Below are 23,115 nucleotides of genomic sequence, written 5' to 3'. Positions count from 1 at the left end.
ACTATTATATGCTTACAACTAAATGATAACCAGCTCATTCATCTACCTTCATTTTATGAGAAAATCCACTCATATGTAGAACGAGTCCAGTCTCGTGTCCTTCCACTCCATATCTAAAAGTCGACATAATTTATATACAAATTAGAAATCAGGTCCATTTGCATTCAAATTTCAAATTATAAAAATTAATTTCAAATGATGAAAGTTCAGAAAAGACCACTAGAGTCTTAGATTTAACATTTCATGTTCTATCTATGCTCTGCTTACAAAAGATATTTATACAACCTATTTTCTTTTAAAGCATAACTTTAAATCTTATAGCCAAATTGCTAAAAAAAACATTTCATTCTAAAATCATAATAAATGAAAATTGATATGAATGTCACTCAAAATGCATCATACATTTATACATGATTTGTTTTTGTAAACACAACTTTTATTAGAATTATTTGTGTTCTTGAAGAATTTAGAGATTAAATATATTCAAATGCTACAAAACAAATCTGCTTTTATAGCAAGACAAAGTGAACCTACAGTATTTATCTGGTAACAAGCATACTGGGATTTGCTACAGCAATACATGTCCCTTACAGGTCACCACTAAAAAAAAAGTGACCTTGACCTTGACCCAAAAACTCTGCAAATCGAACTTGTTTGAGATATCATTGTGTGAAGTTTGACCAAACATCCCTCGAGGAATGAAGCCGGCAGAGTACTGACAATCTTTGACTTTATGTATATACATATACACAAGACAGACGGAGAGAAAACCTTCAATTCCCTTTGGCTTTCTGGACATATTAACCATGAATCGTGTTCACTCCTTATATTACCTCATATTGATGAGCTTATTGTAGGACAATGAAATAAGTCTTCATTAGCATTTTTACTTAGTTGCAATAGATATGGTTTATTACCAGGCAAGGGGCTTATTATCAGATGTATACAGTGAATGCCCTAGAAGTCACTTACTCAAATCCAGCGAGATATGCAGGATAGGCCACCAGAGTCAATTGGTGCTCCAACAGGTTCACAAAGAAATCTAACAGGATAGCACTGTCAGAGGAAAAAATCATAATATATACTGTAACAAGTTATAACACATTGGACAGCACTGTCAGAGGATAACACCATAATATGTACTGTAACAAGTTATAACACATTGGACAGAACTGTCAGAGGAAAAAACCATAATATATACTGTAGTAAGTCATAACACATTGGACAGCACTGTCGGAGGAAAAAAACATAATATATACTGTAACAAGTTATAACACATTGGACAGCACTGTCAGAGGAAAAAACCATAATATATACTGTAACAAGTTATAACACATTGGACAGAACTGTCAGAGGAAAACACCATAATATATACTGTAACAAGTTATAACACATTGGACAGCACTGTCAGAGGAAAACACCATAATATATACTGTAACAAGTTATAACACATTGGACAGCACTGTCAGAGGAAAACACCATAATATATACTGTAACAAGTTATAACACATTGGACAGCACTGTCAGAGTAAAAAACCATAATATATACTGTAACAAGTTATAATACATTGGACAAAACTGTCAGAGGAAAACACCATAATATATACTGATATACTGTAACAAGTTATAATACATTGGACAGAACTGTCAGAGGAAAACACCATAATATATACTGTAACAAGTTATAACACATTGGACAGCACTGTCAGAGGAAAAAACCATAATATATACTGTAGTAAGTCATAACACATTGGACAGCACTGTCAGAGGAAAAAACATAATATATACTGATATACTGTAACAAGTTATAACACATTGGACAGCACTGTCAGAGGAAAAAACCATAATATATACTGTAGTAAGTTATAACACATTGGACAGCACTGTCAGAGGAAAACACCATAATATATACTGTAACAAGTTATAACACATTGGACAGAACTGTCAGAGGAAAACACCATAATATATACTGTAACAAGTTATAACACATTGGACAGCACTGTCAGAGGAAAAAACCATAATATATACTGTAGTAAGTCATAACACATTGGACAGCACTGTCAGAGGAAAACACCATAATATATACTGTAACAAGTTATAACACATTGGACAGCACTGTCAGAGGAAAACACCATAATATATACTGTAACAAGTTATAACACATTGGACAGCACTGTCAGAGGAAAACACCATAATATATACTGTAACAAGTTATAACACATTGGACAGCATGCTTTTCTTCTGTGGAATCATAAGCTTGAAAGAAAATTCAGACCAAAAAATGTACCATCAAAGGTGTAACTGCTCAGAGAATCTGTCATCTGATTATCTGAATTCCTGTAAATCATTTAACTTCTACTCATTCTACTTACACCTAATTGATATTCAAGAACATTTTAAATTGTTTTTATCAACATTTTAAAAAGAAACAAATTGAATGCTCATAATTTTGATATTTATATTAACATATTGAGTCAACAGGTCAAAGCAAACTACAGCAAGCATTACCTCCAGACAAATTTCCGGATCAAAATCAAAGGGCCATAACTCAGTATGTAATATGAAATTAGCCTGATAACATCATAGTCCCCTTACCTCCAGACAAATTTCAGGATCAAAATCAAAGGGCCATAACTCAGTATGTAATATGAAATTAGCCTGTTAACACCATAGTCCCCTACCTCCAGACAAACTTTGGTATCAAAATAACAATATCAATAGCCCACACTTATGGTAGACTTTTGGGACTTTTTCACTCACCTGTCCAAAGACTTGTAGACAACGGGGGACATCAGATGGATGTAGTTATAACCTGTACAACAAAATTCACATCAATCATTTCAATAGGTTTTTTCTGAATCACACAGGTTTTAATTTCCCCAGATCTTACAAAGACAGCAATGCTGAATTCTATGTACGTACTTAGTAGTAATATAATCTAAGGTTATCAGATTATCACTCTAAATCAGGGAAATTATTTAAACATTGCTATATCAGCATGCTGTAACTTTGGTGTATTGGTGATACATGTACTCATCTAGTAACTATTATCCCCATATTAGGATTTATTTATTATCAAAGTTAGGTGTTTTCAAATAAGAACAAAAAGTGTTCATATGTGATTAACTTCAAAATCAGTTTATTTATCTACCTGTTTATAAACCAGCAAGTCAAATTAACATATGAAACTGGTTTGAAAGCAAAAATAGGGCTTAATATGTATCAGACAATGAAATAGTGTAATTCAGAATTTGAATTATGGAGACAATATGACCACCAGTGGCCATTATTATTCAATTGATACAGATACATTTAGAAATTCAGCAATGTGCATCAATGACTACTTACCTTTAGGAACTTTAAATTTGGTATCTGGTTTGAACCAAAGTTTTCCATTTTCATCACTTTTTAATAGTTTTGGGTCCTAAAAAGACAATACAGACAAACCGTCTAATGGCAGACTAGTATTCCCTACTCACCATCCACTCTGACTCCCCCTCCTGTCTAATGGCCGACTAGTATTCCCTACTCACCATCCACTCTGACTCCCCCTCCTGTCTAATGACTGACCAGTATTCCCTACTCACCATCCACTCTGACTCCCCCTCCTGTCTAATGACTGACCAGTATTCCCTACTCACCATCCACTCTGACTCCCCCTCCTGTCTAATGGCCGACTAGTATTCCCTACTCACCATCCACTCTGACTCCCCCTCCTGTCTAATGACTGACCAGTATTCCCTACTCACCATCCACTCTGACTCCCCCTCCTGTCTAATGGCCGACTAGTATTCCCTCCTCACCATCCACTCTGACTCCCCCTCCTGTCTAATGGCTGACTAGTATTCCCTCCTCACCATCCACTCTGACTCCCCCTCCTGTCTAATGACTGACTAGTATTCCCTACTCACCATCCACTCTGACTCCCCCTCCTGTCTAATGGCCGACTAGTATTCCCTACTCACCATCCACTCTGACTCCCCCTCCTGTCTAATGACTGACCAGTATTCCCTACTCACCATCCACTCTGACTCCCCCTCCTGTCTAATGGCTGACTAGTATTCCCTACTCACCATCCACTCTGACTCCCCCTCCTGTCTAATGACTGACTAGTATTCCCTACTCACCATCCACTCTGACTCCCCCTCCTGTCTAATGGCCGACTAGTATTCCCTCCTCACCATCCACTCTGACTCCCCCTCCTGTCTAATGGCTGACTAGTATTCCCTCCTCACCATCCACTCTGACTCCCCCTCCTGTCTAATGACTGACTAGTATTCCCTACTCACCATCCACTCTGACTCCCCCTCCTGTCTAATGACTGACTAGTATTCCCTCCTCACCATCCACTCTGACTCCCCCTCCTGTCTAATGACTGACTAGTATTCCCTCCTCACCATCCACTCTGACTCCCCCTCCTGTCTAATGGCCGACTAGTATTCCCTCCTCACCATCCACTCTGACTCCCCCTCCTGTCTAATGGCTGACTAGTATTCCCTCCTCACCATCCACTCTGACTCCCCCTCCTGTCTAATGACTGACTAGTATTCCCTACTCACCATCCACTCTGACTCCCCCTCCTGTCTAATGGCTGACTAGTATTCCCTACTCACCATCCACTCTGACTCCCCCTCCTGTCTAATGACTGACTAGTATTCCCTACTCACCATCCACTCTGACTCCCCCTCCTGTCTAATGACTGACTAGTATTCCCTACTCATTATCCACTCTGACTCCCCCTCCTGTCTAATGACTGACTAGTATTCCCTACTCACCATCCACTCCGACTCCCCCTCCTGTCTAATGACTGACCAGTATTCCCTACTTACCATCCACTCTGACTCCCCCTCCTGTCTAATGACTGACCAGTATACCCTACTCACCATCCACTCTCATTCCCCCTCCTGTCTAATGACTGACTAGTATTCCCTACTCACCATCCACTCTGACTCCCCCTCCTGTCTAATGACTGACCAGTATTTCCTACCCACCATCCACTCTGACTCCCCCTACTGTCTAATGACTGACCAGTATTCCCTACTCACCATCCACTCTGACTCCCCCTCCTGTCTAATGACTGACCAGTATACCCTACTCACCATCCACTCTCATTCCCCCTCCTGTCTAATGACTGACTAGTATTCCCTACTCACCATCCACTCTGACTCCCCCTCCTGTCTAATGACTGACCAGTATTCCCTACCCACCATCCACTCTGACTCCCCCTACTGTCTAATGACTGACCAGTATTCCCTACTCACCATCCACTCTGACTCCCCCTCCTGTCTAATGGCTGACTAGTATTCCCTACTTACCATCCACTCTGACTCCCCCTCCTGTCTAATGACTGACTAGTATTCCCTACTCACCATCCACTCTGACTCCCCCTCCTGTCTAATGGCCGACTAGTATTCCCTACTCACTATCCACTCCGACTCCCCCTCCTGTCTAATGGCTGACCTGTATTCCCTCCTCACCATCCACTCTGACTCCCCCTCCTGTCTAATGACTGACTAGTATTCCCTACTCACTATCCACTCTGACTCCCCCTCCTGTCTAATGACTGACTAGTATTCCCTACTCACCATCCACTCTGACTCCCCCTCCTGTATAATGACTGACTAGTATTCCCTACTCACCATCCACTCTGACTCCCCCTCCTGTCTAATGACTGACTAGTATTCCCTACTCACCATCCACTCTGACTCCCCCTCCTGTCTAATGACTGACTAGTATTCCCTACTCACCATCCACTCTGACTCCCCCTCCTGTCTAATGACTGACCTGTATTCCCTCCTCACCATCCACTCTGACTCCCCCTCCTGTCTAATGACTGACTAGTATTCCCTACTCACACATCCACTCTGTTTCCCCCTCCTGTCTAATGACTGACTAGTATTCCCTAACCACCATCCACTCTGACCCCCCCGTCCTGTCTAATGACTGACTAGTATTCCCTACTCACCATCCACTCCGACTCCCCCTCCTGTATAATGACTGACTAGTATTCCCTACTCACCATCCACTCTGACTCCCCCTCCTGTCTAATGACTGACTAGTATTCCCTACTCACCATCCACTCTGACTCCCCCTCCTGTCTAATGACTGACCTGTATTCCCTCCTCACCATCCACTCTGACTCCCCCTCCTGTCTAATGACTGACTAGTATTCCCTACTCACCATCCACTCTGACTCCCCCTCCTGTCTAATGGCTGACTAGTATTCCCTAATCACCATCCACTCTGACTCCCCCTCCTGTCTAATGGCTGACTAGTATTCCCTACTCACACATCCACTCTGTTTCCCCCTCCTGTCTAATGACTGACTAGTATTCCCTACCCACCATCCACTCTGACCCCCCCGTCCTGTCTAATGACTGACTAGTATTCCCTACTCACCATCCACTCCGACTCCCCCTCCTGTCTTATGACTGACTAGTATTCCCTCCTCACCATCCACTCTGACTCCCTCTCCTGTGTAATGGCCGACTAGTATTCCCTCCTCACCATCCACTCTGACTCCCCCTCCTGTCTAATAACTGACTAGTATTCCCTCCTCACCATCCACTCTGACTCCCCCTCCTGTCTAATGACTGACTAGTATTCCCTCCTCACCATCCACTCTGACTCCCCCTCCTGTCTAATGACTGACTAGTATTCCCTACTCACCATCCACTCTGACTACCTCTCCTGTCTAATGGCTGACTAGTATTCCCTCCTCACCATCCACTCTGACTCCCCCTCCTGTCTAATGACTGACTAGTATTCCCTACTCACCATCCACTCTGACTCCCCCTCCTGTCTAATGACTGACCAGTATTCCCTCCTCACCATCCACTCTGACTCCCCCTCCTGTCTAATGACTGACTAGTATTCCCTACTCACCATCCACTCTGACTCCCCCTCCTGTCTAATGACTGACTAGTATTCCCTACTTACCCATCCACTCTGACTCCCCCTCCTGTCTAATGCCTGACCAGTATTCCCTACTCACCATCCACTCTGACTCCCCCTCCTGTCTAATGACTGACCAGTATTCCCTACTCACCATCCACTCTGACTCCCCCTCCTGTCTAATGACTGACCAGTATACCCTACTCACCATCCACTCTCATTCCCCCTCCTGTCTAATGACTGACTAGTATTCCCTACACATTCCTGCCTTAACTTCTTAAGTAAAGATCAGTAGAGAGTAATTTGAAACAAAATGTATAAGCATCTCAGAACAAAAACAATCAGGAGAAAGAGCTTTTCAAATTTCACAAAAAAGTCAAAAGAAAATTCTACCTCCTATTGCAGCAAGACTGACTGAATAGGATATTATAGTTCAGATATTTTTTGACTGGCAAGACAGTCAGGGCCACATTGAGGCAGGTCTCCTTAAAGTAGCTTGTTGCTACCTCAATGAACTACATACATAGCATGTCATCCAGAGCAATTAGGGTTTGTGTCTTGCTAAATGACACAACCACATCACCACAGACAGGTTCATTTCTCAGCTTCAAGAGAAACACAAACTACCAAGGATAGGGAGTGTTGAACCACGCACCTCAGATCTTCACCGGATGAAATGTAGACTGACCCTCTAACTGACTGAGCTATCGCAGCCTCATGAAGGGAGAAAGTGCACATTCAACCTTCCAAATCTTACACTGATAGACCTCCTTTAGACAAAAATCTTAAAACTACATATCACTTAACTGCTTTTATGACTGACCACATGGAAATATAAAAGTGTTGAAAATAAAAAGGTTTTACTATCAAATAGTCTATATTATTAAAATTAAAGTAAATAAATGCGTGTTTACCTCCAAAAATATTTTTTTCTTTTTTTGTTGTTGGATTTATTGCCCTGTGAACAGCTTGGGTCATTTTAATTCCAGGTTTCCTTATAGTAGTTGGTGACTACCTCACTGAACAACATACAGGAGGCCTGTTTTATGCCATAAACTGACAAGGGTAGGGAGCATTAGCACCTCAGATCTTCATCTTAGGTTACATGGACTTCAAGATATTACCCCACTGCCTTCCACAACCTCTGCCCAAGTACACAAAAGATAGAAGTTTATTATGTCTTCCCTTGATATCAGGACCATGTTACATCATGACAGTAATGGTGGCTTACCTTCAACTCGTCTTCATGTTTTCGAAGATCAAAATCTGTGGCTAAAATACAAAAAACAACTCAAACATTTTATGAAGATTATATAGAAAACAGAATAACATAAGTAAGAAATCTGATACCAGTTCAATGAAGCAATCATAAACTAACAATGACCTTAGAAACAAGTTCACTATTTAAATATTTCAATACCAAACTCTTGTTGATGATTAAAACACTGACAGGAGACTTTAAAATGTCATAATTTCAATTAACCTAAATGTCTGTAACCTTGATAAATGACCTTGACCAGACTTACCTATGAAGGCATTTGGTTTTGGTAAATGTAGAGCTGGATTACACCCAGAGTCTGAAAAACATAATGTGACATTTTCAATTGTACAATTATTTATCTAAACTCTATATATTACATACACTTATCTGGAACTCCCTTTCAAGAGCTCACTCTTAGTCTAGTAATTTTCAACAGGTTAATTATTTGATGAAAATTTTAGAAATACTAAGGCAACCAGACTAACATGAGGATATAATGGAGTTTGATTGATAAAATATTGATAGTAGAATAGTGATAATCCTTGTATTGTCTATTGGATTGCCATATATGTTTCTGTTGGACCAGAACAGATGAGAGCATTTGCAAGTAGTGATGGAAAGCTCTATAACTTTCTAGATCTCAACAAGAAGGGCGGTCTTACCATCAAAGGTAGCAGATCAGGCAGAATTTCCAGCTGGCAACTGTCAAAAGTTTTAACAAAAAAAGAATGTAAACTTGATCCTATCAACAGTAACACTATCTGGAAGGTACCTTTAAGTCTCTGGATCAAGTCACTAGAAAGGTCATTGACTCCATATTTCGTCTTGTACCATTTTTCCTCCAGTGGACATTGGTCAGTGTTTTCAAACTTGTCAGACATCAGCAGTATGTTACAATTGTCTGGTGATAAACGGGCCAAGGAATCAGATATCGTCTGAAAAAAAAATAAAACTGAAGTTCAGATTCAGGAGCAAGAATTTAATGGGAGAACCAGGGGTATCCACAGCACCAGATTCCAGTCTAGTACACTGGAGAACAATCTCATATCTAAGACTTTAATATCAATTCCAATGTTTAGTATTAACTGGCACGGTCTGGTGTACACCTCATTAATCTTTTTGCACATCTAAGTGAGACCATGTATCAAAAGATGACTCTTAGTCAGAAACATATACAGTGTATAGTCACATTACTGAAATAGTCAACGCCAGCACCAAAACACATTAGTTGTACAATCCTAACAATGTTCTCATATATTCTTATATTACCACAGATTGTTCAAACAAATGTTCCAAAAGTTTTTTTTCAAATTACCATTAAAAATACTGTATTCTTTCCTGCATTTTGCAGACATTTTATGAAGATATCTTAAGAAGACAAGGTGACAAATCTGACCTTTGGATTATAATCATACATGATCGTACGACCAGTGAGGATGTCTTCCCAGGGAAACATCTGCATGCTCTCAGATACCTTCTCCACATAGTTCATAGGATCCCCCTAGAACAGAAATAAACAAGAAAATTAAATGATTCTGTCTACTTCAACTTTCTATGAATACACCATTATCATATTATAGCCAATTAATGTGTTTAAAAAGCAATTCACTCTTCATTCATTTTGCATGCTTGACAATATTTTTGTCTTGAAATTTAAAAGGTTTTACTAATGGAGAAGAAAGGGAGAAAACAGATGTAATACTGACAAACTGTATAACAAGTCTAAAACTTCTTTCTGAAACTGTTAACATACCTGGAATATTTTTACAAATTTTACATATTTGGTTTGTTTGATGTTGTTTCATTTTATGTCCATTTTTACTCCCATTTTGTTCACCCTTATGACCTTTGCAGTGTTGATGGGCAACAAAGAATGTAATAATAATACCTTATCTAAATTTTGGCAACCTCACATTTGGCACCTCACTCACTGTATTTAATGTGCTTATCAATATTGATTCTTACCATGTCTATCCTCAAATAAGCCCAGTTCTCCAGTGTAAAAGTTTGGTACTGTATCTGTCCTAAAATAAGCCCCCTCCCTAAGTGTGAAAGTTAAGTACTGCATTAATCCTCCAATAAGTTCCCTTCCCTAATGTGAAAGTTTAGCACTGTATTTTACTTCAAATAAGCCCCTCCTTTAATCGTAAGTTTAGCACTGTATTTAACCTCAAATCAGCCTCCTCCCCTAATGCAAATGTTTATTACTGTATTTATCCTCAAAGAATCTCTCTCTGTCAGAGTAAAAGTTTAGTATTATAATTTGAGGGGCTTATTTGTGAACCATTGTTCATTTATTAAATTGATGACACTACAAAAATGAATAAGGAAGGAAGCTTATATCCGGGTTGTTGCTTATATGTGGATAATTACAGTAATTATAATTATTAAACAAGACTGATTTAACCCCTCTAAATGAGACCATGAACAAACTTAGATACCTAAGGTATAAAGCAACTAGTTCCACAGGTAATCTCTTCATTTAAATTAGTTTGATAATCTAAAAAGTGAAAACTACTCCAAACCACAGGGGCTTGATAAGTTCTATGACCCAGAATGAAAAAATAACCCCAAGGTCTGACCCCTATATCACTTATTCTGGGTTACCAGAACATGTCAAGCCCCTGTGCTCCAAACAAAATAAGTGCTCCTGTGGTGTTTGATTTAGATTCAGTCCTTACCTGTTCTTTCCATCTGAACTTGCTGTCCTCTATCTGTTTCAGTTCCTGGTACAACCACTCCTGAGGGCCTACCTCCTCCAACATGTGTATGTATTGGAAGACTGTCTGTACCACCTGATGTTTAAAATTCTCTTCAATTACAATGATTTATACCACTCAATTATACAAAAAAACATTATCTATATTCGTTTTATTTGAATAAATGGTAGCATTATTAATGATTCACAAACTCTAAATAGAAAACAAGAGTCCCAGAGGGCCTGTATCGCTCACCTGGATTTCATGAGATATGAAACAAGAATGATGATTAAGTTTATTTGTCACTGGTATAGCTATGTCAATATATTATAGGCATTTTATATGGGTACGTGTGAGGTTTTTATGCCAAAAAATACATTAATCCATGAAATGAAACTGACCTTTGGCGCAACCCCATAGGGATGCTACCACACAAATGTGAGTGATATCCATGGCTTAGTTTCAGAAAAAAAGTTGTTTAAACCAATTGACCCCTTTTAACCCCGCCCTCTGCACCCCGGGGGGTCAGTTCCTTCCTTTATAAAATTTTGAATCCTTACCCAAAAGGATGCTACCAGTCAAATATGAGCTGTTTCAGAGAAGAAGTTGTTCATATCAATTTAGCCAAATTGACCCCTTTTGGCCCCACCCCTCAGCCCCCTGGTGGGGTCAACCCTAAAATTTGTACAATTTTGAATCCCCACCCCATGACCATGCTACCATACAAATGAGAGTGATATCCATTGCTTAGTTTCAGAGAAGTTGTTTGTATCAATTTAACCAAATTGACCCCTTTTGGCCCCGCCCCTCAGCCCCAAGGGGGTTGGCCCCGTCATTTGTTTAATTTTGAATCCTTAACCCAAGGGAATGCTACCAGTCAAATATTAGAGATATTCATTGCTTAGTTTCAGAGAAAAAGTTGTTTATATCAATTTAATCAAATTGACCCCTTTTGGCCCCGCCCCTCAGCCCCAAGGGGGTTGGCCCCGTCATTTGTACAATTTTGAATCCCCACCTCATAGTGATGCTACCAGGCAAATAGGAGCAATATCCTTTGCTTGGTTTCAGAGAAGTCGTTAATATCAATATAGGTATATTGACCCATTTTGGCCCCACCCCTCAGACCCTGGGGGGTCAGCCCCACCATTTGTACAATTTTGAGTCCACACCCCATAGGGATGCTTCTGACAAAATTTGGTCAAATTCTGATCAGTGGTTATGGAGAAGAAGTCAATTGTTGACGGACGGACGGAGGGACGGACGGACGACAGACGACGGACGGACCGATGGACGGACGGACAACGGACGCAACAGTATGGCATAAGCTCACCTTGGTCCTTCGGACCAGGTGAGCTAAAAAATCATCTGACAACATGTCTGTTTTAGGTTGAGCTCAATTATTGCATTATCATGGTAGACTGTACGGGCCATTTTATTGGCAAAAATCTCAATCATATACAATGTAGTGTACTAAATAATATTTATACATAATAGATATATATTGTAATACACTAAATAATATTTATACATGATAGATATATATTGCAATACACTAAATAACATTTATACATAATAGATATATATTGTAAATGGTTTCAGAGATCAAAATGGACAGGTATAGGCCAAATCTATCACTGTTTTAAGCAATCAAAATGGACGTATATAGGCCAAATCTATCACTGTTTTAAGCGATCAAAATGGACAGGTATAGGCCAAATATGTCACTGTTTTAAGCGATCAAAATGGACAGGTATAGGCCAAATCTGTCACTGTTTTAAGCGATCGAAATGGACAGGTATAGGCCAAATATGTCACTGTTTTAAGTGATCAAAATGGACAGTTACGAATCAAATCAATACAATGTAATCTTACCTCCTCATAATGTTCCAGACCAACATCGGTGAGAGTGACAACAACAGAGAAGCTAGTTGCCGTTGAATTCATCTCAAATCCATCGTAACTGTATCCTCCTATGATGGTCAGTGCCCAGAGTCTGTCATCACAGAACAAAAATTACAACAGATAAATTTTTTTTTTTGCATTTCTTTTTTAGTTCAACAATATCTAGAAATATATTTTCCTCCAAAATTAATACTGAAGACAAGAAATCCCTGAGGGATCTTTGCAACCACCAGTGAATGATCTTTTATAATTCCAAGTCTCTACATGGGCGCCAGGAAATAAATCAAATTTATTTCAATGCTTCTGCTATTGATCGAACCTAGGACCTCTGGATTATTAGTCCTCCACTTACCACGGTTACATACAAACAATCAGGATGTGGCTAGGTATATTAATGCATGTTCAATTTATATGTTTTAAGATTTTATGGAAAACTTGCTGGTAAACTAAATATTAAAACTTTTTCTTATATGGAAACATGCACAAATATTTTTTTTATGTCGGGGATATCTTAAAATGTGTTCCCAAAATACAAAATAGAAGTTTTTACATGAACAATACATTACTTATATTTACCTGAGGGATGTGACAATGCTGCTATTGTCGGCTGAGATTAGATAGACATGTAGATTGTGACTTACTTCTCTTTAAGGTAAGCAAGGATGCTGCCCTGGCCCTCGTGACACAACAATGTGGACAGGTAATCTAGAGGTTTTGTCCTGTACTGGTCCAGGGAGGGAGGGAATGCCCAGCTGACATACAACTTGTGTGTATCCTCCACCGGTACCACTGTGGTCAAACATCACACCAACATACTTATACTGTATTCTATTGAGTAAACATTGCTTGCATGCGATACTTTATTTGGAAATCATGATTTTAAATTCTGGAAAAAAATCTGCCTAACATTTACAAATTAAATATGCACATTTTTTGTATACACTGTGTGATATAACAGCTCTTAAATCGATGAATCTGTCTTTTTTTTTCTTTCACACTAGAAAAAAAATAGAATCTGAGTGAATTTACCTTTATACATCTTCCTGAACTTTGGGGTGTCAAATGGATCCTGAAACAATCAAAATACCATTGTCACTAATGTTTTAAATAAAGAATGAAGATTTCCTATTTTATCTATAATATCAGTATTTATCAGACAAAACCCAGAGACAACCCCATGCTTATTAATAAGTCCACGTAAGTCTTTTGCAGTTTAGTAAAAACCAAATAAAGAATAGCTAACAACAGCTATTTCATTGTCCTGAAATAAGCCCATCTCCAAGCTTTTAAATAAAAAAATAATCATATTTTCACACATTTAGATTTCAACTGTTCACATTCAAAATGAACTCATTTTTCGTTTTCAAATTAACTGTGCTTACCTTTAAGTCATGAAACACAGGTTGGGGAAGACCACTGAAAGGAAAATGTGAAATGGATTAAAATTCCCAGATCTTTATACACATTTTTAATTAGCAGCATAAATTTACATGATTGTGTGCAAACAAAATATTTCCACAAAAAGGAGCATTTATTTAGAAATATTTTGTCCTAATTTGGTAAAATGTTAAAGAGCACAACAATAAATGATTTTTAAGATGTATTATGTCCAGTACAAAAGTAATCAATTCAGTACCATATTTATGACATTTCTGAAAAATGTTAATAACAAGAATTCCACGGAAGTGAATGTGTCACCTGCGCAGCAAGCTAGGAGATGATATTTAAAAAAAAACAGCATGGATATTCATTGTATCTATTCCAAGTGTAATTTGTATGATTTGCCAGATGGATTCCCATGCAATGAATGAACTAACGATTGATACAGATATTTAAGTCAAGCTATCGCACGGAAACCATTGTGGGGATGACGCCGTCGCCAATGCCGACATAGCGATAGTGGTACAGTAAAGATCACCTTGTCCATCCCTGTATCTTACTTGTGTGGTACAGTAAAGATCTTTTGTCCATCCCTGTATCTTACTTGTGTGGTACAGTAAAGATCACCTTGTCCATCCCTGTAACTACTTGTGTAGTACAGTAAAGATCACTTTGTCCATCCCTGTAACTTACTAGTGTGGTACAATAAAGATCACCTTGTCCATCCCTGTAACTTACTTGTGTGGTACAGTAAAGATCACCTTGTCCATCACTGTAACTTACTTGTGTGGTACAGTTAAGGTCACCTTGTCCATCATTGTAACTTACTTGTGTGGTACAATAAAGATCACCTTGTCCATCCCTGTAACTTACTTGTGTGGTACAGTAAAGATCACCTTGTCCATCACTGTAACTTACTTGTGTGGTACAGTTAAGGTCACCTTGTCCATCATTGTAACTTACTTGTGTGGTACAATAAAGATCACCTTGTCCATCCCTGTATCTTACTTGTGTGGTACAGTAAAGATCTTTTGTCCATCCCTGTATCTTACTTGTGTGGTACAGTAAAGATCACCTTGTCCATCCCTGTAACTACTTGTGTAGTACAGTAAAGATCACTTTGTCCATCCCTGTAACTTACTAGTGTGGTACAATAAAGATCACCTTGTCCATCCCTGTAACTTACTTGTGTGGTACAGTAAAGATCACCTTGTCCATCACTGTAACTTACTTGTGTGGTACAGTTAAGGTCACCTTGTCCATCATTGTAACTTACTTGTGTGGTACAATAAAGATCACCTTGTCCATCCCTGTAACTTACTTGTGTGGTACAGTAAAGATCACCTTGTCCATCACTGTAACTTACTTGTGTGGTACAGTTAAGGTCACCTTGTCCATCATTGTAACTTACTTGTGTGGTACAATAAAGATCACCTTGTCCATCCCTGTAACTTACTTGTGTGGTACAGTAAAGATCACCTTGTCCATCCCTGTAACTTACTTGTGTGGTACAGTAAAGATCACCTTGTCCATCACTGTAACTTACTTGTGTGGTTCAGTATAGGTAACCTTGTCTATCCCTGTAACTTACTTGTGTGGTACAGCAGAGAACACCTCTTTCGCCCATTCCTCAAGGTTATCAAGGCTATCTGTAGTGACACAAAAATATTCAGATGAATATTCAATAAAGTTATGAATCAATAAAGATGCATTTCATGAGGCAATATTTGTAAATGAAATGTTTTATTTTATCATTGAATGAGTAGACAAACTTGACCTACTTTTGGAAGGTTATAGGTAATGTAATGTAAATGTGATAAGTATGACCTTGAAATTTCCTTACACTTTATATCCATTGTAACATAGTGTGATAATCATGACCTTGACCTTACCCTTGGATTGCATGGCCACAGTCATGTAGTGTGAGGAATACATCCGGGTGTAGAAGTCTCGGAGTCGACTGTAAACATTGATACCATTCTGCTTTGGAATGGTTCTCAGTGTTTTTGCATTTCCTGTGTAATTTATAAACAAGGCTTGTTAAGGATATATGCTTGCTTACAACCTAATACATATGTTTCATGTATCAGAGTTAAATCCCTGATAGTCAATTAACCAAAATTTTAGTATAATGAAAGAAAAGTAAAGCCCCTGTCAAAGCAAAATAACAGACAATGTTAGTGAATACAATAGATCCCTTACTCTCTTGGTTTTCAATGATTTATAAAAATTACAAAAAAAATATTGAAATTTCAAAAAAAAAAAAAAAAAAAAAAAAAAACCATACTCACAAAATGAGTAAAGATTATAAGAAGCATATTCATATCATTCAAGAAATCATGGAGATTATAGCTAGGCTATAATGTGCAACTTTTTAGTTTCTAGTGACCCTTATTAAGCCCAATAAAAACTATAAGTACCAAAGATATTGCTCTAAATGTTACTTTGTACCATTCCTATTGTTGTTAAATAATCTGGTTCTCTTTACACTCTGCGTTGTAAATACCTGTGAAGAACTTGGACATTGGATGTCCTGGTTTCGCTAGAGTGCCCAACAAAGCATTGATACGGTCATCATCGTTTGGAAGAGCCATCTGAAACTCTACCAAAATATATTCCATAAGAGTACATCAATATTTGTTTTTATTGTGTTTTTTCATTTACAAATAACTTGTTGGTCATGAAAAACTGATTACAGATACGAAAACTTTAATCACAAATGATGCAAAAACAAAATTTGAAATTAGTGCCTCATTAGATTCTCCCACATTCTAAAGGAAAATTTCTGTTGCTAGTATTCAACATACCGCTGTCTACAGCCTCAATCTCACGATCCACTGAGTCCTCTTGGAACAAAGGACTGATGAAGAAATGTGCAAACATGTCAAGGGCTCGACGAAAGTATTTCCTCTCTACATCAAAGTAAAAACAGCTCTGAAAAAGAAAACATATTAATACACAACACTGTACTTTAAATCATGAATGTAACATTCTCTTATGTGCCTTATTCCATCCTTCTCTTTTTTAATAATTTCTCTGAAACTGGAAATACTGTGAAAATCATCAGCTGTTAACATCTAAAGGTTGTGACAATCATTAGCTGTTAATTAGCATTTAAAGCCTCGTGACAATCATTACTTATTAAATATCAAAAGCCATGTGACAATATTTAGCTGTTAAACAAACTTGTGACAATCATTAGCTGTTTAGCATCAACAAGAGGCCCATGGGCCTTAACGGTCACCTGATTTTTGAAATATTTCAGTAAATTTGAATGAAAGAATGAATTTCAAAACAAATAAAACAAATGATAGTCAAAAATGTGATTTCCCTATAACTATAGTAAAGTTTATCCCCTCCCATGGGACAAACGTGAGACCCCAGGGCTAGGAAATTCACAATTATGGTAAAGCACCTTAAGACCCTTCCATCTGTGAAGAGTATTAATTTAATTCTACCTTATTTGGGTTGTAAGAAGAAGATTTTTTTAAATTTCAGATAATTTGACCCTTTTTGGCCCCACCCATTAGCCCCTGGGGGTCAGTCAGGGCCAACTTGTACATACCATCAAACTGTCATCCTATGCTGATAATTTGAACCAAGTTAGAATAAATTCCAATAGAAATCCAACAAATAATAGTCAAAAATGTGATTTCCCTATATAAACTATAGTAAAGTTTACCCCTTCCCAGGGACAAACATGAGACCCCAGGGTCATGAAATTCACAATTTTGGTAAAGCACCTTAAGACCCTTCCATCTATGAAGAGTATTTGATTCTACCATATCTGAGAATAGAGAAGAAGATTTTTGAAATTTCAGTCAATTTGACCATTTTTGGCCCCGCCCACCAGCCCCTGGGGGTCAACCAGGGCCAACATGTACATACCATCAAACTGTCATCCCATGCTGATAATTTGAACCAAGTTAGAATGAATTCCAATACAAATCCAACAAATAATAGTCAAAAATGTGATTTCCCTATATAAACTATAGTAAAGTTTACCCCCTCCCAAGGGGCAAACGTGAGACCCCAGGGTCATGAAATTCACAAATTTGGTAAAGCACCTTAAGACCCTTCCATCTATGAAGAGCATTTGATTCTACCATATCTGAGAGTAGAGAAGAAGATTTTTGAAATTTCAGTCAATTTGACCCTTTTTGGCCCCGCCCACCAGCCCCTGGGGGTCAACCAGGGCCAACATGTACATACCATCAAACTGTCATCCCATGTTGATAATTTGAACCAAGTTAGAATGAATTCCAATAGAAATCCAACAAATAATAGTCAAAAATGAGATTTCCCTGTATAAACTATAGTAAAATTTACCCCCTCCCCAGGGGCAAACGTGAGACCCCAGGGTCATGAAATTCACAATTTTGGTAAAGCACCTTAAGACCCTTCCATCTATGAAAAGTGTTTGATTCCAACTTATCTGAGAGTAGAGAAGAAGATTTTTGAAGTTTTAGTAAATTTGACCCTTTTTGGCCCCGCTCCTCAGGCCCCTAGGGGATGGGGACCATATAATTCACAATTTTAGTTGACCTTTAGCCATAGAAGCTCCCTGCCAAATTTCATTGAATTTGGTTCAGTGGTTTTGGAGAAGAAGTTGAAAATGTAAATTGTTTACGGACGGACGACGACGGACGACAACGGACAAAAGGCGATAAGAATAGGTCACTTGAGACTTTGTCTCAGGTGACCTTAAAACTTGTGACAATATTTAGCTGTTTAACATCAAAAACATGTGACAATCATTAGCTGTTAAACACAATGACTCTGAGATAAGAAGGTTAAGCTGTATTTTACATCAAAGTAAGCAATTTATTTTTTGCTTAATTTTCATGTTACCAACAAATTTACAGTACAAGTTCATTGATTTAAAATGAAAGGAAAATGATCACTAATATTACTCGCTATACTCTGCAGCCAATATTTGGTTATAATTGATCAATTTGATTGTCCATGGGACTTTTTTTTAAAGTTTTATATCTAACCATTGATTATGTACCTTTTCACAGTCCGTCCAAGCATTAGAGAATCCACCATGACGCCCCAGGAAGTCATCTAATTCATTTTCCTTTGGGTATTTCTCACTACCCATAAAAACCACTGAAAAAAATACAGCAGAATAGCAGATTGACAATTTTCTTTAGCACAATACCAGGTATGAATTACATGAGAGGCAAAGGTATAGGTTAATAACCCTCATCATAATGTCACTCTTAATTTGTCAAAACAATTATGGGAGGCAAAGGTATAGGTTAATAACCCTCATCATAATGTCACTCTTAATTTGTCAATAATTAACATCAAACAAAACAAAAAATATTATGTTAAATATAAGTCTCTCTCTGTCCTCTTCTCCATACTTTTCAATAGGAAATAGCTATGAGAAAAAAAGAACTCATCAAATATCAAATACTGTCTACTCTTACTAAAACCTTAAATACAATGTGCATATATTTGCTAAAAATATCTTTGTTTTTTATTTTTTATTAAAGATAACATGTAAATAACTATTTTGCAAACTCAATATAACTGGAATATATTATTTGAATATTGGAGTGTTTTAATTTTCAAAATATCCTTATACCTTATAGTTAATTCAAGGAGAAATCCAGGAGTAAAACTTACTGTGTTCCAAGAAATGTGCAAATCCAGGGATATCATCTGGATCAGAGAAACTTCCAACTCCAACACACAGAGCTACAGCTGACTGAAAAAGGTTAATGCTGCCATTTATATCAGGAATGATGACTTCCATTATAAAAACTATTGTCTGTTTCTGTGGGCACAAACTTTATCAGCTGATTGGGTCTTCTAGATTTTCTATGAAATTAAAGGTTGCAAGTAAACTAAAACAACATTGACCATTGACCAAACAAATAGATGTTCATCATATACATATTAGCATTTCAATTCGTTGGTTTCTAGAAGCAATTCAAATGAAAACATGAAATATGCATTCCCTCACTCCAGCTGTGATGGAAATGGAGTTAAACACAAAATTTAGCCATAGTGACAGGGGCATGAAAATGTCATGCTTCACTAATGCAACAAACAAAACTTCAAACAGAGTATTGTAAGCAAAAAAATTATGAGGTTCCACAACAACATGGAGTTAACGGTCACCTTTTTCTCTGTCGGTGCTTTGGAGTTCCCTGGTCTATCATCCCCCGTATCAATGTTATCCTCCTCCTCTTCCTCATCAGACAGAGGACCGTCCAATTCAGATTCAGATCCAGATTCATCTTCTGATTCTTCGTCATCATCAATTTCAGTTGCAGCTTTACCATCCAGGTCGGAAATTAATAAGACACGAAGGCCGTTATCAAGGACAATGGACCTGTCAGAAGTGATAAAAATAATTACTGAATTAAAATCATATTTGATAGCTGTGTCAATGAAAATAAGCAAGAAATCATCAACACTCTCAGATGTAACTACCTCGAACTCAAATAATCAGGTCATAAAAAAAAAACTCTTTTCATTATTATTACAGTCAGTACAGACCAACTACCCGTCTTCACTTGGTCACGTATATTTCCTCCAGTTAACACACAATGACATTAACAATGTGACATCATCAACCCATCAGGTAAGTCATAGTCCCCTTTGTTCGACAACCTGCTCTGCTGTCAACCTCCAGGGTTCCAATATGTGGTTCAAAATCCTATTTTGCAGGGGCCAGCCAGACAATGTCATCTTGAATAAATATTAACTAGCTACATGCCATGTTTCTAATATGCAAAACATCTGTTAAGTTACAAATACTGAATGCGCTCCTGTTTTTTATGAAACATGACTAAAATTGATGCAAGACAAATGTGACAATCAACATGAAAGGCTAGTGTTTATCAAAATCCAGAAGCAGCAATTGGCTAACAAAACTTCTGGAGGTAGAAAATAATCATTATCCAAACACCAGAGATGTAGCTAGGAGGCTAATTACTTGACTTGGCATAATATGACACCTGATTATATATGCTCATTAATTGAAACTTGTTAAAATTTGTACTTTTATAACTTTAGGTAAACTACAGATAACAAACTTATTTTGCCCAAACTGCAATCAGAAACAATGCGAAAATCATTCAGCTACTCTGGAGTATTGTCATGGAATAACCTTCTACTAGATCTTAAAAATATTACATCTCTTATACAACTTTCAAACAAAAAATACGCAATCATTTTCTCTCAAGCTTAAAGTCATAAATTTCACTTCTTCCAATTCAAGCGAAACTATATTATTAAGAAAGCATGTGTATTATGATCTATTGATTTTAAATGTTTCCCTATAAATGTATATACAAATGTATAAAGAAATTTGTGTTCTTCAGAATGATACATGTAACTGTATACCATCATTCTATGAGTACCTGCATGTTCATTTTCCAATTATGTTGTATATATTTCAAGATATCATGTTATCTGTTGATTAATGTAACGTTTTGTATGTTGTTATAGAGGGCCATATGGAATTAAGATTAGCACATGATAAATATGTCACCCTCAGAAAATAAAGTATATTATTATTTTTATTATTATTAAAAGTACACTAAAAGATAACGTTAGAGAGAAATGAAATAGCATATTTGTAAGCATTCAACTGAATTGCAAGGACCTGTACATTTGTAGCTTATTTGCAGGCTTTTTGTTTGATATTGCAGTATTTCACCTGTATTCTCGTTTATCATTCTCCGACTTTGTAGGCACCATAACTTTCTGGATTTTCTCCTTGGCTCCTGTTGAACACTGTGGCATTTCCTTTTCATCAATGTATATTTATCAGTCCCTAGAACAACTAATTTGTGATTTGGGAAGTTTGGTGAAATTCTATAAATCAATGACACTGTCCTTGGAGAGCACCTTGCAATTGTCAGTCTGAATAGGTTTTGGCCCCACCTGCAACAAAAAAAGTACATCTGAAATGAAGTATAGGACTACATATTTTTTTTTATAAATAACTGACTGTATGAATGAGAAAATCACTAATCTTTACATATCAACTATAACATAGGGTACATGTATGCCATCTCATCACAACCCATCATTTAAATTTAAGTGTAATTAAAAATAAAATAATTGGTTAGAAAACCATCATTTCATTTTCCTCAAATACATTCTATAAAAAACTGCTGTGAAAAACTGACTTGTTCTATAACAGTCTCAACTCCCAATAATACTCATGTAACTATATGTCAAATAGATATCGTTTTCTTTATATCACACTGATCACTCCCACAAGATACTCCTAGTCCTATCCCACAAGAGTGTGAAAGATTTTACTTCAGATCAACAGTTATTAGATTTAGTTATACATAAGTGTACACGTATAGATTCATTACATAGGGCTAATTAATGTATCATAAATGTGCGTCTGTTCGATTGAAACCGCAATATGTTATAAGACCTTTTAATATCTAGTCTAATGTCAGCAGTGAACAGGTGAAGTGAAGCGACATAACAAACATGCACGGTTGCTCACTTATATAAACACCTCCCTTTTGAGTGACGTTGATAACACTGTTAAGGGTTCTACGAATAGAACATGGGTTACCTACCTACTCCACATCTATTAAACTATCATGTCTAATCACAGTGACTAGCCGTATAAAGAACAGGATTTAAGGGTTTCTGACTTCTGTGTTTACTTTCCCACGTGCAGTGCCAGTCGGAACACCTCGCCTCCAGTCTGCGAACATATAAAATGATGAGGGGTTCCGATCGGTGCTGTACTTCAGTACCGAACTCTTCTTATTAAAAAAAACTCATTAGACCTAAAACGCGGGAAATACAAAATTTCACGTTGTCACGTTCTGATTTATTAGAAAATAATTAATACTCTCGACAAAAAATAGCCTAAAATGATTCTTTCATACAACTATGAAGTTTAATATTTGAGAATCGATTAACATTACACATCATTCTTATATACATTAACATTTGGCGATGTACTACGATTCAACCTACAAA

General features: G+C 37.4%; 1 protein-coding gene across 5 annotated transcripts in view; it reads right to left on the bottom strand.

Moving 5' to 3' along the window:
- Positions 1 to 22,814, bottom strand: part of LOC117325498 (nardilysin-like) — a 42,822-nt gene extending 20,008 nt beyond the window's left edge. For all 5 annotated transcript variants that reach the window (XM_033881755.1, XM_033881756.1, XM_033881759.1 and 2 more), the window contains exons 1-22: positions 22,704 to 22,814; positions 21,818 to 22,044; positions 20,272 to 20,485; positions 19,774 to 19,855; positions 19,148 to 19,248; positions 16,944 to 17,070; positions 16,643 to 16,738; positions 16,029 to 16,151; positions 15,728 to 15,785; positions 14,139 to 14,172; positions 13,786 to 13,825; positions 13,398 to 13,545; positions 12,727 to 12,847; positions 10,837 to 10,950; positions 9,552 to 9,656; positions 8,928 to 9,090; positions 8,421 to 8,471; positions 8,126 to 8,166; positions 3,349 to 3,424; positions 2,761 to 2,812; positions 973 to 1,056; positions 47 to 113 (exon numbers count right to left, since the gene is read on the bottom strand). In XM_033881755.1, coding sequence (XP_033737646.1) covers positions 47 to 113; positions 973 to 1,056; positions 2,761 to 2,812; positions 3,349 to 3,424; positions 8,126 to 8,166; positions 8,421 to 8,471; positions 8,928 to 9,090; positions 9,552 to 9,656; positions 10,837 to 10,950; positions 12,727 to 12,847; positions 13,398 to 13,545; positions 13,786 to 13,825; positions 14,139 to 14,172; positions 15,728 to 15,785; positions 16,029 to 16,151; positions 16,643 to 16,738; positions 16,944 to 17,070; positions 19,148 to 19,248; positions 19,774 to 19,855; positions 20,272 to 20,485; positions 21,818 to 21,903 — 1,983 coding nt within the window. In that variant the 5' untranslated portion in view covers positions 21,904 to 22,044; positions 22,704 to 22,814. The remainder of the gene's footprint in view (positions 1 to 46; positions 114 to 972; positions 1,057 to 2,760; positions 2,813 to 3,348; positions 3,425 to 8,125; positions 8,167 to 8,420; positions 8,472 to 8,927; positions 9,091 to 9,551; positions 9,657 to 10,836; positions 10,951 to 12,726; positions 12,848 to 13,397; positions 13,546 to 13,785; positions 13,826 to 14,138; positions 14,173 to 15,727; positions 15,786 to 16,028; positions 16,152 to 16,642; positions 16,739 to 16,943; positions 17,071 to 19,147; positions 19,249 to 19,773; positions 19,856 to 20,271; positions 20,486 to 21,817; positions 22,045 to 22,703) is intronic.
- Between the last annotated feature and the right edge of the window lie 301 nt (positions 22,815 to 23,115).

The sequence above is a fragment of the Pecten maximus genome, chromosome 4 (genome assembly GCF_902652985.1).
Source record: "Pecten maximus chromosome 4, xPecMax1.1, whole genome shotgun sequence".
In the NCBI taxonomy this organism is placed as follows: Eukaryota; Metazoa; Mollusca; class Bivalvia; order Pectinida; family Pectinidae; genus Pecten; species Pecten maximus.
The sequence above is the reverse complement of the archived record's forward strand: the minus strand, read 5'-3'. Positions and strand labels throughout refer to the sequence as shown.